At 40.7% G+C, this 16,501-nt stretch overlaps 2 protein-coding genes and 1 long non-coding RNA gene across 5 annotated transcripts in view; 2 read left to right on the plus strand and 1 right to left on the minus strand.

Moving 5' to 3' along the window:
• The window catches only part of cdon (cell adhesion associated, oncogene regulated), a 63,405-nt gene extending 56,551 nt beyond the window's left edge, over nt 1-6,854 (plus strand). For 2 of the 3 annotated variants that reach the window (XM_086081230.1, XM_086081232.1), the window contains 8 exons: nt 8-189; nt 1,454-1,559; nt 3,119-3,241; nt 3,409-3,594; nt 4,437-4,702; nt 4,884-4,963; nt 5,779-6,065; nt 6,328-6,854. In XM_086081230.1, the coding sequence (XP_085937356.1) occupies nt 8-189; nt 1,454-1,559; nt 3,119-3,241; nt 3,409-3,594; nt 4,437-4,702; nt 4,884-4,963; nt 5,779-6,065; nt 6,328-6,473 (1,376 nt within the window). In that variant the 3' untranslated portion in view covers nt 6,474-6,854. The remainder of the gene's footprint in view (nt 1-7; nt 190-1,453; nt 1,560-3,118; nt 3,242-3,408; nt 3,595-4,436; nt 4,703-4,883; nt 4,964-5,778; nt 6,066-6,327) is intronic. The other variant, XM_086081231.1, reaches the window with a different exon arrangement.
• Nucleotides 6,855-7,476: 622 nt separating this feature from the next.
• Nucleotides 7,477-9,004, minus strand: LOC147171595 (uncharacterized). Its single transcript, XM_086080840.1, has 2 exons — nt 8,941-9,004; nt 7,477-7,838 (listed from the first exon to the last, which is right to left on the minus strand). Exons 1-2 carry the CDS (start codon nt 9,002-9,004, stop codon nt 7,477-7,479), a joined length of 426 nt encoding a protein of 141 aa, XP_085936966.1.
• A 1,674-nt stretch (nt 9,005-10,678) lies between these two features.
• Nucleotides 10,679-12,182, plus strand: LOC147171596 (uncharacterized). The gene is made up of 3 exons (XR_015095572.1): nt 10,679-10,761; nt 10,980-11,038; nt 11,544-12,182. It is a non-coding gene; the product is annotated as an uncharacterized LOC147171596 (long non-coding RNA).
• Nucleotides 12,183-16,501: the final 4,319 nt, after the last annotated feature.

Raw genomic sequence — 16,501 nt, forward strand, 5'->3', positions numbered from 1 at the left:
CCCTCAGGCGCCACCTACAGGTTCCGCGTGGCGGCGATGAACTTGTACGGCGAGAGTCCTCACAGCATAGCGTCGAGGCCGTACCAGGTGCCGCAAGCCAGCCCCCGCATGGCCGAACGGCCCGTGGTGGGACCGCACATCTCCGCCACCGACGCCATCAGCGACACGCAGATCATGCTGCGCTGGACTGTGAGTAGGAAGCAATAGATTACTTGTAACAAAATTATGTAATCTAATTACAAAATATATGTAACTGTCATCCGTTATATTCATGGGAGAAAATATGTATTTGGTTGTGTTTGGACATGAACGTGCAAATGGGTAAGAGTTGAGATTATTTATTAAAATTGAATAAAATAAATCAAAATGTATTTTACAGTGTAAATGTGTTAAATGTAGGAGTGTCAAAATTAGTGTGTTAATTCTGAGTTAATTTAAAGTTCCTTAAATGCCAGTAATTTTTTTAACACGCGATTAATGACCGCCCGTTACTTGGAAAGCCTGTACTGGGGAAATTCCAGTCGCAACGCAACAGACATGTCAACGTCAAAATTTAGCAGTAATACATTTAATAATAATGCATATATTGGTGGAGACTGGGGTCAAGTTGTATTTGACAATTTTAAAAATGTGCAGAATTTCACAAATTACTACATGTTAAAAATTTAATATCTCTTAATATGAAAAGAAAAATGCGCCAATGTATTACAAATGCAATTACAGTACAGTACATACATTTTAATTTTAACTAAGTTTTATGAATTATTATGTAATTACTGTATCAATGACTAAAAAATGCAGCCATATTCCTATTAGGTTACAATTGTTTTTACCACTTTATGTTAACAAGAGTATGAAAAGTTAGGAAACTTTTTTTTACTGTACATTTAGAACAGATATCAAACTAGTTAACTATTAAAGTTATGCGATTAATTGTGATTTAAAAAAAAAAATCAATTTAAATTAGTTTAATGCTACATTTGCACAGGTTGCCACATAAAAATGCACCTGTTTCTCTTTGAAGGGTCAGAGGTCAAAACTGTAAAAAAGTGAAAAAGCAGCAGGATCATAAACATTAGAAACAAAAGCCATGCAGCGGTTACATGGTGCCTTGATACAGGTGCGAGATTAGCAACTGCAGAAACAAACAAACAAACAAACAGCATGGAAGGGTTAAAGAGGCCATTACAAAAAAAAACCGCAGCCACTTCCCTCCTCATTCTCATGGCGATTAATTCATATCGTGCAAACTTGCAAGAGCCGATGGGCGCAGATGATAATTGCCGCCCTTTCCGTAACCTGCGACTGTCATTATCTGTGGTCCACTTCCGCGCAATCAGAGCGGACGGCTGATAGCGAGCCGCTCCATTAGCGGCGAGGGGAAAAAAGGCTAATTGAGGTTGAATGTAATCATGTTGCTTTTTTTTTTTTTTTTTTTACTTCCCGTTTTCAGTACAGTCCCTCGAGTAACAACAACACTCCCATCCAAGGCTTCTACATCTACTACCGGCCCACCGACAGCGACAACGACAGCGACTACAAGCGCGATGTGGTCGAAGGTGCGTGGAAATGTAAAGACACAAAACAAACACCCAGGTGAATTTATTTTTGCAAACGGATGCCAACCCTCTTCGACATCCCAGCAGAGATGGTGCGCCCCCATTTCCCAAAGCAAAGCCTGTTTAAAGCCATTCAAGGCATCGCGTTTCATCCTGCCACCATACATGCATATATAGTGTACACACGAGACTACATACAACAGACAGTTGTCGGCTTTTCCAGCTGTGGTTTTGCTGAATGGCTTCCAACGTAATTGGCCTGAGTTGAAATACGAGAACGGGCAGCGGAGCTACGCGGCGGCTTGGGTTGCCGTCTGGAATGCTAGGCCATCAATAGACAGGAAAGGAAAGGAAGTGGTGGTGCTGGCGGGTTATCTATGGACTTCTCCACTTTTACCACAGGTCAAACTTCAGTCAAGGCTTCCGCCTGAAGCTTGGCCTTGATTTAAGGTAAACGAGAAAGTTCGTTTTGGACCTCGGGTCAACCAGCCTGGGGATAAATATATATAGAAATAATATTATAGTAAACAATACAATCCTGATATGGTAAATAAATAAATACAAATCACAATAAAATAAAAAAGAATTTGTTTAAAAATGAATTAATATCATTATAATATAGAATACGGTTAATAAAAAAAATAAAATGTTATAATAAATACAGTCCAAAATGTTTTAACATTTATAATTAAAAAAATTATCAATACAAATCACAATAAAATAATTCAAGTAATTCAAATGAAATATTAATAATTAAATCAACAAAAATATATAAAAAATAAAAAATAATACAAATAATTACTTTTAAATAAATTAATATCATTATACTATAGAGTAAAGTTAATAAAAAATATAAATAATGTTATAATAAATACAGTCCAAAATGTTTTACATTTATAATAATAAAATTAAAATCACAATAAAATAATTCAGGTAATCAAAATGAAATATTAATAATTAAATCAACAAAAATATATCAATAAAATCAAATGAATACTAACACTACAAACTAAAGGTCACTACAAAGATTAAATATAACAAATGTAAAATATTCAAAATAAAATGCAGTAATATTACAATATAAAAGTAACAAGTACAACAAATGTAAGACGTGTAATAATAATTGATGATTGTAATTTCCCCACAAAGTAGAGCAACTAAATAAAAAAATTAAAAAAAGAACAAAATCCACATTGGTTGAAAATGTTGTGATTTTGCCTTGTTGCGTGTGTGTGAATGTCTTATATACAGTATGTGTGTCTTTGTCTGTGTTAATAGTGGAGTTGAGCCAGGACAAACACAAGCTGCCATATATGGAGCTGAACTGGAGTGCAGCAACTGTGTGAAGGCCCATGAGGCTGACAAGAGACGTGTGTGTGTGTTGGGGGTGCGTGTGTGCGTGCGCGTGTGTGTATGATGGAGGGGGAGCACAAGAGCGCATGAAAGAACACGACCTCAGCCAAGTGGAAAAAATAATGACGTGTTATTAGACAGGATTAAAACCTCCACAGAACACCTTTCCAGACAGTCGCCGCTAACTCAACCCTCCTTCTTCTCAGGTGTGAAAGACTGGCACATGATTAGCCACCTGCAGGCCGAGACGTCGTACGACATCAAGATGCAGTGCTTCAACGACGGCGGCGAGAGCGACTACAGCAACGTCATGATCTGTGAGACCAGAGGTAAGGACACGCCCAGCCAACAAGCAAATATCACGAAAAACTAGGGACTAACCGATGCCGAATATTTGGCAGAGTAAAATCTGCTATTTTGGGCCGATTTAAAAAGAGTTAACATTGTTCAATTGATCAACCGTGCAACATCCTTTTTTTGTGTTTTTGTATTCCAGCTCGGCAGTCTCCGGGCTCACCCAGCCAGCGGCCCGTCACGCCGCCTCACCCGCAGGAGCCCGCCGGCCCCCCCGGGGGGCTCCTGTACCTCATCGTGGGCTGCGTGCTCGGCGTGATGGTCCTCATCCTGCTCGCCTTCATCGCCATGTGCCTGTGGAGGAACCGGCAGCACAACAACATGCACAGTGGGTGTTGATGTTAAACGCCACATCGAACAAGCACTTTTTATTGAGCCTTTCCAAACACCTTGAATAAACACAATAAAGCAATTAAATAAACACTTAATGAATGAAATAAATCAAAATAAATTGAGGATAAATCATAATATTAATCATTGTCATTAAAATAGTATATCTTTTTTAAATTATTTTTTTTAATTATAAAAATATATAACCAATATATATAATTAATATATCATTTTAAATAAATTGAACTCCTTCACTCCCAACCCCCTTGGCTCCCGGCTGTTTTTGACTGATTTTGCAAGGTCCACATATTCAGTTCTATTGCTATAAAAACATGGAACCTAACAAAAGAAAGAGTAGAGTCTCTTCTTTCACCAGGAAAAAAGTATATTGGTATCTGTTTCTGTTTTTCAGCAATTAGCATACGTTTCATCATTATTCACAAACGTGTTGAAAACACTGTCAAAAAGAGCTTGTTACAACGTGGCCCTGGCTGATTTCTCATAGTCTGCTGCCACCTGCTGACCGTTTTTTGTAATAACTACCATTACTTTAAGCAACCTCTTCATGTCAGAAGCTGTGTCAAAGCCTTCTGTATGCTCTAGCATAAAAAAAAATGTTTTTAACTACGTATAAATACGTTTATGGTAGTGAAGGACAAAGTATTAAAAAACATATTTATACATTTTTGGGTTTGAACGAGTTAAATAGTCAAAAATTGAAGATTTCAGTTTGATACGTCTTACTTGCCAAATTGAAGTATTGAAGTCATTTTAAGTGATTCAGAAATATAATGGGACGAGAAATGAGCCTTGTGGTACTCCGTGTGTTTCCTTCCGCAGAATACGACCCTCCAGGTTACTTGTACCAGCCGGCTGACATGAATGGACACGTTCTGGACTACACCGCATTGGCCGGCACCGGCCGCATGAATGGTGGCGTCCACGGGGGCTACGGGCACAACGGCATGTTGCCCCCGGGGTGCCACCACTTGCACCACAAACATCCTAACGGCCTACCGCTGCACAACGGCAACGGTGGCCTCTACCCGGGCGGACATCCTCACAGCCACGACGGCACCCTGTCCCACCCTCACCACCACCACAATGTAAGTGCGGGACACCGGGTGCGTTTGTTTTTTACTATTTATTTAAGTATGTCCCAAAGTTAGTTTAAGGATACATTTGTAGAGATGCATTTTTTTAAATATAGAATTTATCATAGATTATTTCACAGACCCTCAAACTTTCCTTGCATTAATCCTCACTAAACACTTTTTTTTTTTGTAGGGAGGCGGCATGTACACAGCTCTTCCCCAGTCGGAATCTTCAGAGTGTATGAGCTGCCAGAACCTGTGCAACAATAACAGGTGCGTTGACAAGTGGCGATGTGGTCATGCAAGTACAAAAGGGATTTTGGATGACACAAGATGTTCATTGATAATGGGAAGAGAACGGAGCCTTGTGGAACACCTCATGTGATGTGCATTGCTGTTTTTCAACTCGTCTATATGTGAGCATGTACGGTCCTCATGCCATTTGGATATAAAGAATAAAGGCACAACTATGAGCAGATTGCCTATCACATCATAAGAAGCTTTCTCTTTCAAAGTCCACTTTTTTTTATTTCCCTCTGACTTTTCCACCGAGTTCATTCGCGGTAGTCTGTTTAGGACTTTGTCACGTGTCGTCGGGAGCGAGGCCAGCTGCCCTTTTTTTTTTTTCTTGCACTCCACATTCCCATGCTGCTCCTGTTTATATGCTCAAGGCTCAGCGGCATCACAGTTTACCCTGTGTGCAACCAGCCAACACACGGGCCGCATTAATTAGCCTCCTGTTTATTTATGTACACGGGCGGGAAAGAAAATGTGGATCGCGGTCGGGGATCCTTGTTCTGATAGCAGGAAGTGCGCGCGAAACCCGATGCTTCTCTTTGAATGGGATTGAGAATATTTTAGCGTTTGTGTTGGCTTTGAGGGCTTATAAAGTGTCGTGCTACGCAAGGACGCTCCTGTGGATTTGGACACAAACACAAAGTCTTTATCCTCTGCGTAGACGGACATTATGGATCACACTTGAATTCTAGGCAATTGTTCTAATCCAGTTCAGCACATTTCAATTGAATTACGCTTTTAAGTACAATAAATTGGCATTTGAGTCCACAGCTCTCTGTGCGGCTTTCCAGGTGTTACAACGAGACCAACGGCGTCCTCTCGGGCGGGACGCTTCCCCTCATGCACCGGGTGGCGCCCTGCCAGCAAGACGGTCTGGAGATGGTTCCTTTGAACCGGCCGGCGCCGTCCCTGTGCCGGCACCACCACCCGCCCGCCGGCCCGCAGGGAGAGCGACGGGCCAATGACCTTGACGACCTGGAGGTCGCACACCTGCCCGACGAGCACCGAGAGTCGCCGCCTTCGCAACGCTCGTGTTGTCTCGACGGACACAACAAAGAATGTCCAGCAGATGACACAGGTGATTTCATTACTTTAAAAACATTTCATTGCATTCAATAAATAACAGATGAAGTACCGGTATCCAAAATAAAATAAATACAATTCTTATTTATTTAATAAACAAATGAGAGCTTGTCAATATATTTCATAAATTTATTAAATTATTTATTTATTAACATATGAAGTCCCTTCACCATGAATATGTTTTTACCAATATCTATCTAAGTATAAACATAATTATTTAAAAAAATAATTTTAGTTTTTTTTGTTTTTGTACACAGCAGAGGAGGATCTGGACTGCACGGATCAGGACGGTCCGGAGCTGTGCTGGGACAGTCTGGGCCTTCCGGACTCGGACTGTGACGAAAAGCCCGGCTGGATGTCCGGCGGGGGTGAGCTGATTCAGGCCAGCCTCCAAGAGGCCTGAGTTCCCTGCGGTGTGGCAGTTGGAGTGGCGGAGCTGCTGTGACAATGTTACAAAGAGGACCTGAGAAAGGACAGTCAGAGGACCTGAAAGAAGACAGTCAGAGGACCTAAGAGAGGACTTTGTCCGACATGGACTTCAAACTGTTGCAGCCTGCGGAGACTGTGATGGAACTCCTAAAGACTCCCTAGATTACTTATTTATTTTTTCTAGTAGTAAACTATTATTTCATATGAATGTATCTGTGTCAAAGAACAAAATTGTCAGTCTTTTATATTATTTATGCTTTTTGTTTTTGCCTGAGAACTGTTTTGTGTTTCGGAGATTTAGCGACTTGTAAAGTTTTGTAATAATATAAAGAGAAGATAAGGAAGAGTAAGTCAATTCACTGTCAGCCTTCCTTCCTTTCTCATATTGAACTGCACGGCGGTGTTTGCATGTGTGAATTCATGAGCTCGTGGTCGTAAACAGGTGAGTAAATCATTTTGAGATTGAGAGATGCAGTAACTTTGGTGATTGAGTGCATTTGTGAGTGAGAGAGGAAGCGGGTGATTAGAGTTAAATGATGGCATCAGTGTTAATGAGTTGGTTATTAAGTGGGTGGGTGTTAGATCGTTTGTGAGGTAAACTCAATGAGCGTGTGAGCAAGGATGTGAGTCAGAGTTAGTATGAGTTAACGATGAAAGGATTGGAGTTAGTTGGTTGAGTGTGTTAGCATTTGTGAGTTAGTGTTATCAGATGAGTTAGTTTTAGTTGCCGTCGTTGGCAAAGGGGTGATTAATGTACAGTTTGTAAAGTAGTGAGTTAGTTGGTGAGTGAGTTAGAGTAAAGGGTGTGAATGAGTTAATGAATCAGACTCATAATAGTGACAGTGTTAATACAGGGAGTGAGTTAGTTGGTTTAGGTTAGTTAGTGATTGTAAAAGAGTGAGTGCGTTACAAAGTTAGAGAGTGAATGACACTTGAGCAACTTCTATGATTTTATTTGCAAGAGTGAGACATCATTATCAGCCATGCTCCATGTCCAGCCTGGTGGAGTAGAAGGCCACTCTGGGCCCGTGGTCCGCGTGGTACAACGCCTGGCAGGTGTACGTGCCCTCCGCCTCCTGCTGCACTTCCTCTACGACCAGGGCGGAGGAGTTGGCAGGCACGCGCACGCGAACCACGCTGCCCGGCTGAGCCTGCAGCACGGGTCCGTGACCGTAGTCGCACGCCAGAGCCACGCTGCTGTCCGAACCGTTTCTTGTAAAGCCCCAGATGAAGATGGACGGCGGATCGGTGCCGCAGTCCAAGCGGACCGAGCCCCTCGAAGGCGCGGTCACGTTGAAGGCCACGTACTCCACCTCCTCGGGGTTAAAGGAATCCAGAGCTAAGGGTATAACAACACTGTTGGTTAGTGAGTGAGTGATCGAGTGAGAGTTTCTTTCTGGTTGACTAAGTTGGTGAGTGATGAGAGAGAGAGCTAGTTTGTGGGTGACTAAATTGATTGGTTATTGAATGAATTATATTTTTTGGTGTTTGACTAACTGGTTGGTTATGAGTGCGCGAGTGAGTGAGTACTATTTAGTAAGGTGTTGTTTGTGGGAGACTACTAGTTAGTGAGGTTTTGTTTGTGGCTGACTAGATTAGTTATTCATTGAGTTAGTGATTGCCTGACTGAGTTTGTGGATTTACTAAGTTGGTCAGTTATGAGTGAGCAAGTTACTGAATGAGTTAGTTAGTTAGTTTGTTTGTTTATGGGTGACTTAGTAAGTGAGATTTTGTTTGTAGGTGAGTTGGTTGATTATTGAGTGAGAAAATTAATGAGAGTTAGTTTGTGGGTGACTAAGTCGCTTGGTTAATAGGTATGTGTATAAGATTTAGTTAGTGGGTGACTACGTTTTGGTTAGTTATGGAGGGAGTGAGTGAGAGATAGTTTGTGGGTGACTAAGTTGGTTGGTTAGTAGAGTGAGTGGGTGAGTGAGTTAGTTTATAAGTTAGAGTTTGTTAGTTAGCGAGTGAATGTGTTAGGTCAAGTTTGTGAGTCATTTGTTTCTAATCAAATCATCTGTAAGCCATTTATTAATTTTTAAGGATAATGTTATACGATGAGTTTGAATTTGAGTATTGAGCTTTTTGGGATCATTTCACTTGAATACAGTATGTAGGCAATTATGTGTGGGTTTTCTGTTTTGAATTCGCAACAAGGCACAGTCTCTATTATTGTCTCCAGGTATTGCATTGACATGCTGGGATGGATTATTTCTCTCTTTGGCATTCTGGCTTGGTGACAATGTTCACATGCAATTTCTGAAAAGTTGAGTCACATGTTAATAAGTATCTTGGCTAAGAGACCTCACAGTTTGCCCGGAATGTGCCAGTTCATCTGCCTCGGGCCTGTTGGATGCGTCCCGTTTGATCGCTTTGGAGGAGGCTCATCATTTGGACAAAAAGGTGCGCCGGGTCTCTGTAAAGTCGTTCGGGGCGCTCACCTCGGAGTGGAAGAAGCAGAATCCAAGTGGCCAGCAGGCAGACGAGAGGAAACATCCGGAACATGCTGTCACAACCGTGGCCACAATTTCTCTCTACCTCTGATTCTTTCTGGGACGTGTCTGAGCTGCCTGCTAAAATATTTAGTAGCGCTTCAGGTTGTCGCCATTCTTCATGTTTTATTCAAACGACTGCTGCATGTCGCGTTGTCATGAGAGAACGCGAGCTGACATATTCATGTATTTTGTTTTTCATTCTACAGTATGTAGCTGGGCTGCAAAAGTGTACCCGCCGTGTGAAGACGAGCGCAACGATCAGCCTTCAAGTCGCTCCAGGCTGAAAACATGCGAGCAGCCCGTAAAGTTGCTCTCATGGAGGCGAGCCCAGAAACAAGAGAAGGCTCTAATTAGTCATCACTCACAGTTTGACTTGCTTTGGGCCACGGGAGCCACCGCTCACTATTTATAGACAAAGATGTTGTAAACCTTATTGATGATACCACGCAAATGTGTTGTTGGCCTGCTGCACGAACAACACACACAATACACTTTGTTACTTTGTTGGTGAGTGAGTTTGAAGTTAGTGAGTGATTTATTTCACAAGTTCTTCTTTTATACACTCTTTGCATGATGCCTTTGTAACTCAGTGAATTTCATACTAAGTCTTAGCAGCAGAAGGTACAACGCGCTAACTAAAAGCTAAGTACGTGTGATTTAATCTAATACCTGTAAAGTTAATCACAATGATTACAGATTATTTCTATCGCCATTCAGTCCTGTGTGGGGGGGATCCAGATTTGGTTACCCAGTTTTCGGGAACGGCTCATGTTAAGTGTCAAGTGTGGAAAAGCAGAGCCGGTTTACGACAAAGCTGTGTACCCCGAAAGGCACAATGACTAATAAAAGTACATCTTGATGTGTGGTCCCTGCAATGGAGCAAAAGCATCCCAGCTGCAAACAGCATGCCACTTAAGCAGTGTGGCTTGGTTGGGAAGGAGGTAAGGACCTGGGGGCGCACTATAACAAAAGGATGTCAACATCAGGACACTTTTCATCGGTGGTTCTCAAACCGGGGTCCCTATGAGTTGTAGCTTGGGGGTCTGTAAAATAATTACAAAAAAAACAACTATGTAGGCTACTGTATTTCAAAATAAAACAGACATAAACTAATTCCTCTTCACTTTGGACTCATTAAAAAGATCTGATAAGATAGTGGCATATCTTGTAACATATTGTTTAACTTAATATCGGAAACATTTACAACTTTATTTTGAAAAACAAACAAACATTCTTCTCATAAGTTTATTGCCATGGATGAGGAGAAAGACAACTCTGTTTTTCTTACATTAAAATAGGATTAAAAGTCATCTAAATCTAAGTCAACTAGAGTTTTAATGATTAGGAACTTGTTAGATAAATATTCACAAAATCGCAAATGCCCGAGGTATTCGCTTGTGACTTTGTGAGTTAGCAGCGGCGTAGAAAAACTGTGAAAATTTGAAAAACAGTACAGATGCAAAATTCAATTGATTTCATGTCAAGAGTGTTGCTTGCTTTGGAACCACTTTGTGCAGTGAGCAAGATTATTTTTTTTTTTTAATCAAAATATTTAGTACAGTACTCTATAATATTGTATTTTATAAAATCATAAGAGTAGACACATAATTTAAAATAAAATAAAATCTAAAGAAACAGTTTGCGCATCATGATTTAATTTCTTCTTCTTCTTCTTCCTCTTCTTCTTCTACTACTACTTCTACTTTTCTGTAAGTTGCTAATGCTAATATTGGTCGTTTTTCACAGAGGATAAAGAAACATATGCCTGTAAGTATTTGTTTTTATTATCTGTCTGAATGTGTTATTCCAACATTTATGTTCAAATATCCGTTGCTAAAGGGTTGTAAAACCGTGACTGGCGATGCTAACTGTTAGCATGCCAATGGCATTTTTCATTATATGTTAGCATAAAGCTAGCGGGAGGCCTTTCTGAAGGTAATGTCGTTTGGTTATATGAAACGTGTGAAAGACTCTGTCATGTTTAGGTTGACTGTAAACTTCATCTGGGAGTGGCATTAATCAACATGAGGACTCTTCTTTTGAAGTAAGTGGAATTGAGTTTAGTGCCATCATACAGTGTTTGTATCTCAAGTTTGGTTGGCAAGTTAGGCAAAAAAACTTTAAAAATTCTCGTCTGTTGAAAAACATGTAAGTTAATTTGGTCACGTTTATCTCAAGGCACCACTGTGCAGTCAGTGGTCCCAGCAGTTCATGGGGTTAGTGAATAGCGAAAATCCGCTTATAATTTACCCCATTATAAATGTATTGATACAAAATAATCATTTTTTGAGGGAAGTCAGATTAGCTGAGGTTAAAACCCCCCCCAAACCTCGAACCTGTGAGGCACCACTCTCACCGTGCTGCCCCAATCTGAAGTTTAAAAATAATTGTTTTTCCCTGAATTGCACTGACTCTGAGACTCAAGACAATAAGTAGTGTGATTGAGCCTTGAGTTTCAGGCAATATTTGTTCCTTAAAATCAGTTTCATGTGTTCCGTATGACGTTGCCAAAACAAGCCATCGTGTTGCATTTTATTTGCACGCTTTAGGACTTGCTGTGTCGAATTTGTCCAATGAAGACGTCAGCGCGAACGTCGGGCTTGAACGTCAGAAATGGAGAAGGAACAACAAACGTATTGTTTAGTATTCTCTGAATGCAAATGAATCATCAGTCCCTCCGGCTCATTTATTGTTATTATATGTCAACAGTTGAAATAAATTCCAGATGAGAATTAACTGGGTTTGTTTGCGTGAAAGTCAACACAAACAAGCAGGAAGCGTTTGCAAACGCTTTTCTTTGGCATTAAAGCAGTTTTGGCTCTCAAGCATCTGACGCAGGACCAATTACAAGTCTCCAAATCATCTGCAATTCATTTTTTCATAGCCTTATCTCTTATTCATAGCCAATAAGAATTTGGAAAATGCTATTGGGGATTATTAATGTAGTTCATAGGTCTTTTACGCATCAGGATGAAATGTCGTCAGAACATTTGATTTCTGATCACAGCCAATTTGATTGCAATAACTTTCTGACTGACTTATCTGTGAACTTTCATTTCGTTTTTCCGCTTATTTTACTCTTTAAAAGAAAAAGAAATGAAAGGGGACAGAAAGGATAAAACGTGTTATCAGCCTCTAAATCATCACAAAAAAAAGAACACAAAATGAATGACAGCAAGCGGTCAGAACGGCCTCAATGTAACAATTCTATCAAATGTATTTTTCTAAAAATTGTGCTTTTAAACGTTTAAAGAATAATGCAGATAGGCTGAGATGATTGTTCCACAAACTGACACCTTGAGTTGAAATCGTTCTTTTTGTTTTGTTCTGTATTTTGGTTTGGAAAAAATATCTGTTCCTTTTCATTTGTACTCACTGTCCCTTAATTATTTTTTTTTAATGTGTATATGAACTGGTAAGATTTCATGATGGGCAATATTTTAAGGCGATTAAACTCCATCAATTCATTAAATTTGAATTTTTTTTGTTTTTTTATTTTTTGTTCTGTAGAAGAAAGATGATAACTCAGGTGGTTTCTGCGGGATCGGGTTATCAACAAGCTAATCAAAACCCCGCAAAAGATTTGAGTGAGGTTCTCGTGCTCCACGCCGAGTCCGTCGAAATGCACGTTTACGTTTCTGGCAGCAGATGAGAGAGCAGATTCAGACACTCATAGCGGAATCTTGACTGTATCTGCGCAACACATTACAGCCTTCCAACATGTGCTACGCACTGCACACTATAGTCCCACATGGACCAGGCAAGGGACCACCTGGTTGGTAAAAGGTGCCGGACGAGTTAAAGTGTGCCCATGTTGGCGCTGGTAGCTTAACGACGTGATGTAAATCTGCGGGGTTTTTTTCAAACTTTTTGGCTTACAGCGTGGAAAGACTTTTATTTATTATTTATTTATTTCTTTTTTTCTTTTTCTTTTTTATTATTATTATTTTTTTTCCTTGGAAAGACTTTCAAAGACCACCTCATAAGCTTATTGCTAATTAACCCTAACCAACACGTGTCCCCCGCCCCCAAATTGGTCATTCATGAATAAATAATAATAAATAGCCATTTATTGCATTTGCAAATTGTTTTGCGAACAACCAAGTTACGGCTCGTCCGGGGACCCGAGTTTGAGAAGTACGACTTTAGCGCTTTACAATCCTTGCCGCTCAAAGTAAATGTTGCTCTTGTTCCCGCTCTCATCTTTCGGATCATAAAAATATGATGAGTAGTAGAAGCTAGTTGTCTCGCTCCAGTTGGGCTCGGGAGATTTCGCTCGTGTGTGAGTGTGTTGCAACGCTGAGCTTTTATTTTCAGCCCGTTTCCCACACGGGCGTGATCGCTGGACTTTTTTTTTGGGGGGGGGGGGGTGTATTTTTCTACGTTGAGCGAAGCATAAAGATGACAAATATTTGGCATTTGTAAAGCAGCTGATTCAGAGCCAGTTGGATGTAAACGTGAAAAGTAATCACAGTATAGTGGGTTAGTGATTGGGCCGTAGATACCCCAACAATTTCTGCCTCGCGGCAAGCGACTCTCGGACTTAAAAATCCTTTGACTTCTGTTGATTTACGCTTTGGCATCTGCTAGAGACATGATTTATTTCGCTTGTGAAGTTTTATGATTGAACGGCAAACATTTTTGGTTGTTTGTTGCTTTTGGACGAGAATTTGGAACAATAAAAAAAAGAAAAGAAGTCAAGACAGTAAAAGTACGTTTCCAGGTATGTAGTCTACCTCTGCTGGTGTCAGCTTCTCGTCTTCCTTCCAGCAATTTATTTTGGGTGGGGGGGGGGGGGGGAAGACATTAAAGCATTACTTTTTCTTTTTTTTCTTCCCCGGAAAACTAACTTGAACTCTTGAGTTCTCAAGAGTGGTGTCGGCATCTGGAAGCAGTAGAAGTCTTGTCTGGAAGATAAAGTAAGGAAGATATGAATGCCAATGTCCAGTCTGGGATCAATTACACAGAAACTGAGGGGGAGGGAGCAGATAGTATATCTCCATGTAGATCCTCACACACACACACACACACACAAACACACAAAACAAACAGCTTGGTGTGTGTGTGTGTATGAGAGATAGTGTTAGTATGAGTGTGTGTCAAGAGTGTTCAGTGTACATCTGAGTGTTGTGTATGTGGTTTTTGTATGGCCCCACCTTCCCTGCCTCCTCGGCCCTATAACGAGAAGCTTGTGGCAGCTCCAGATGTGGACGGACGGCCGCCGCCGCCCGCCGCCGCCCGCCGCCAGAGCTGCTGGCTCACGGGACCACGTGTTGGATCAATAGCGAGGGAGGCCTGTGTCTGCGGGCGTCACTCTTAGTTAGCTCCAGAGTCAGTTTAGTGAGTGATATTGAGACATTTGATATTTGGGTGAGGAAGTGAGTTAAATGGTTGAGAATGAATGATTTAAGAGTTAGTTACTGATGTAGTTAATGAGTTAGTTAAGTGAGACGGTTATAATTTTGTTGAATTTGTTGTGTGAGTGAGTGAGTTAGTTAGTCAGTCAGTCCGCCACTTAGTGTGTTTTTATAAATTAGGATGTGAGAAAATGGGTGAAATAGTGAGTTAGTTAAAGATTTAGTTAAATGAGACTGTTTTGTGAATTAGTTTGTGTGTTTGTGAGTGATTGACTGACTGACTGACTGACTGAGCAAATTCATGTGTTATAGTCAATGAGTAAGTGAGCCACTTAGTGCGTTTTTGTGAATTGAGCAAATGAGTGAAATATTTGTGAGTTACTTAGTTGATAAGTGAGCCAGTTAGTGCCACAAGCAGTTGTGAAGCTGAAAACTTAATCAAGAGAAGCGGCTCTCTGCTGTGTCCTGCGCTGCAAAAAGAAGAAGAAAAAATAAAGGAGTTCTGCTGCCATCTTGTGGCCACGTCCATTTCCTCAGCATAACCTTTTTTTTGGTCGTCTTTTTGAATGGATTTTTTTCCTTCCAATTTATGCATGGTGTGTGTGTGTGTGTGTGTACATGCGTTACCTCTGTGTTATTGTGCGAGGTAAATTAGCTCGTCTATTACAAAAAATAATCATGACATTCAGCATATACAAAATAACGTCATAAGAATACAAATTGTCGTTGAAAATGGCAAGCTTAAATGATGCCGAACATAGAAAGCAGCAGACGTTTCTGCAGGTAAAGTGGCTCCACACACAAAGGCAATGGAAGGGCAGAGAGCGTGTCGCCATGGAAACCATCAGCTTCTTCTTCATCATCATCATCATCATCTAGCCAACACTTACTAAGACACTTGAACAGTTGTGCAGACTGAGAGTACACCAAAACAAGCCTCTTAGCGTAACTATATATACTTTTTAAAATGTGTTCGTTGCTGAAATTGAAAGAGTCCGCATTAAAGCATTTCATAATGTAAGACTGGCACTTGTTGTCTTCGTGGCAGACGTCTCATAATATTGCACAGTAAAGTTGAATAAAAATTGTACCTCAATACAAATATATAGTTCTAAAAGATGAAATGCAAATGTATTGTACTTAAATGATGAAATGACTAAAGGAGCAGATCCAGATACTTTTGTGCGCATGGCACACGTTGTTTCATTGGACTTCCGCCCGAGTGGACGCACCTCTGCGTTTTATTTCCTGCAGTGAGCCACACTGACATTCTTGTTTGTCTCCTCTCATCCCGGCCAGTTTCCATGACAACACGACTTCACTCTCTCATCCTCTGCTACCATGCATTCTCCTGACCTTCCATCGCTCATTTCATTTTCTTCGCCCCCCAAAAAAATAAAAAATAGCGGCATCCAATCCTCTTCTCATTCCCTGACTCTTAATTGGTGCTCGCTGCATACCGGCGGGAAAAATGATGGATGCGCATAAAGTGGATGACATGTATACGATGACAAACAAATCTGCCTGCAGGCCATCTTCATCCCCCTGCTGAGGGACATAATGATGCCTCACAACAATCCTATCTATCTATCTATCTATCTATCCATCCATCTATCCAAAAACATCCAGAATTCATTTTCTTAATGCATGTTTTCCGTATAAACACGAGCACAAAACACGACTATCTTGATATATTGTCCTTGCTTGGTCTTCCCCCTCATTCAGAGGTGAGCGCCTTGACCACCTGGGGGAAGTATAAGACAGACATACGGATACACCACACTGGAGACGCAGCTCGTCTCCCGGCTTCTCAGTATGGCAGTGATATTAGCCGTTCTTCGCAGAGGATAAAGATAATATGAGTATTAGTATAAGGTCTGTGTATATGTGTTTTCCCACTGTTTACGTTCAGATATTCCACATTTACATAGATGCTAACTGTTAGCATGTGCTACCATTGTATGTTAGCGTTAAGGTAGCGGCGTGCTATGTGGTTGTTTTGAATACACGCTGTGTAGTTACCTTTGTATTTTGGTACATTTGACAGTAATCTTCATTTGAGAATGGCAATAAACAGCTTGAAACCTCTTTTTTAAAGAATATTTTCTCGTTATATCGGACACCCCACAATCAAAGCATAACAGGTTAAA

The sequence above is a fragment of the Leptonotus elevatus genome, chromosome 7 (assembly GCF_054856555.1).
Source record: "Leptonotus elevatus isolate MCC_2025b chromosome 7, RoL_Lele_1.0, whole genome shotgun sequence".
Classification (NCBI taxonomy): Eukaryota; Metazoa; Chordata; class Actinopteri; order Syngnathiformes; family Syngnathidae; genus Leptonotus; species Leptonotus elevatus.

What these genes read in the sequence shown, in the direction of transcription:
- LOC147171595 (XM_086080840.1), bottom strand. Translation starts at nt 9,004, where the DNA reads ATGTTCCGGATGTTTCCTCTCGTCTGCCTGCTGGCCACTTGGATTCTG. An exon ending in TCTGCTTCTTCCACTCCGAG is followed by an intron (nt 7,839 to 8,940) that starts GTGAGCGCCCCG and finishes TTATACCCTTAG; the next exon opens with CTCTGGATTCCTTTAACCCC.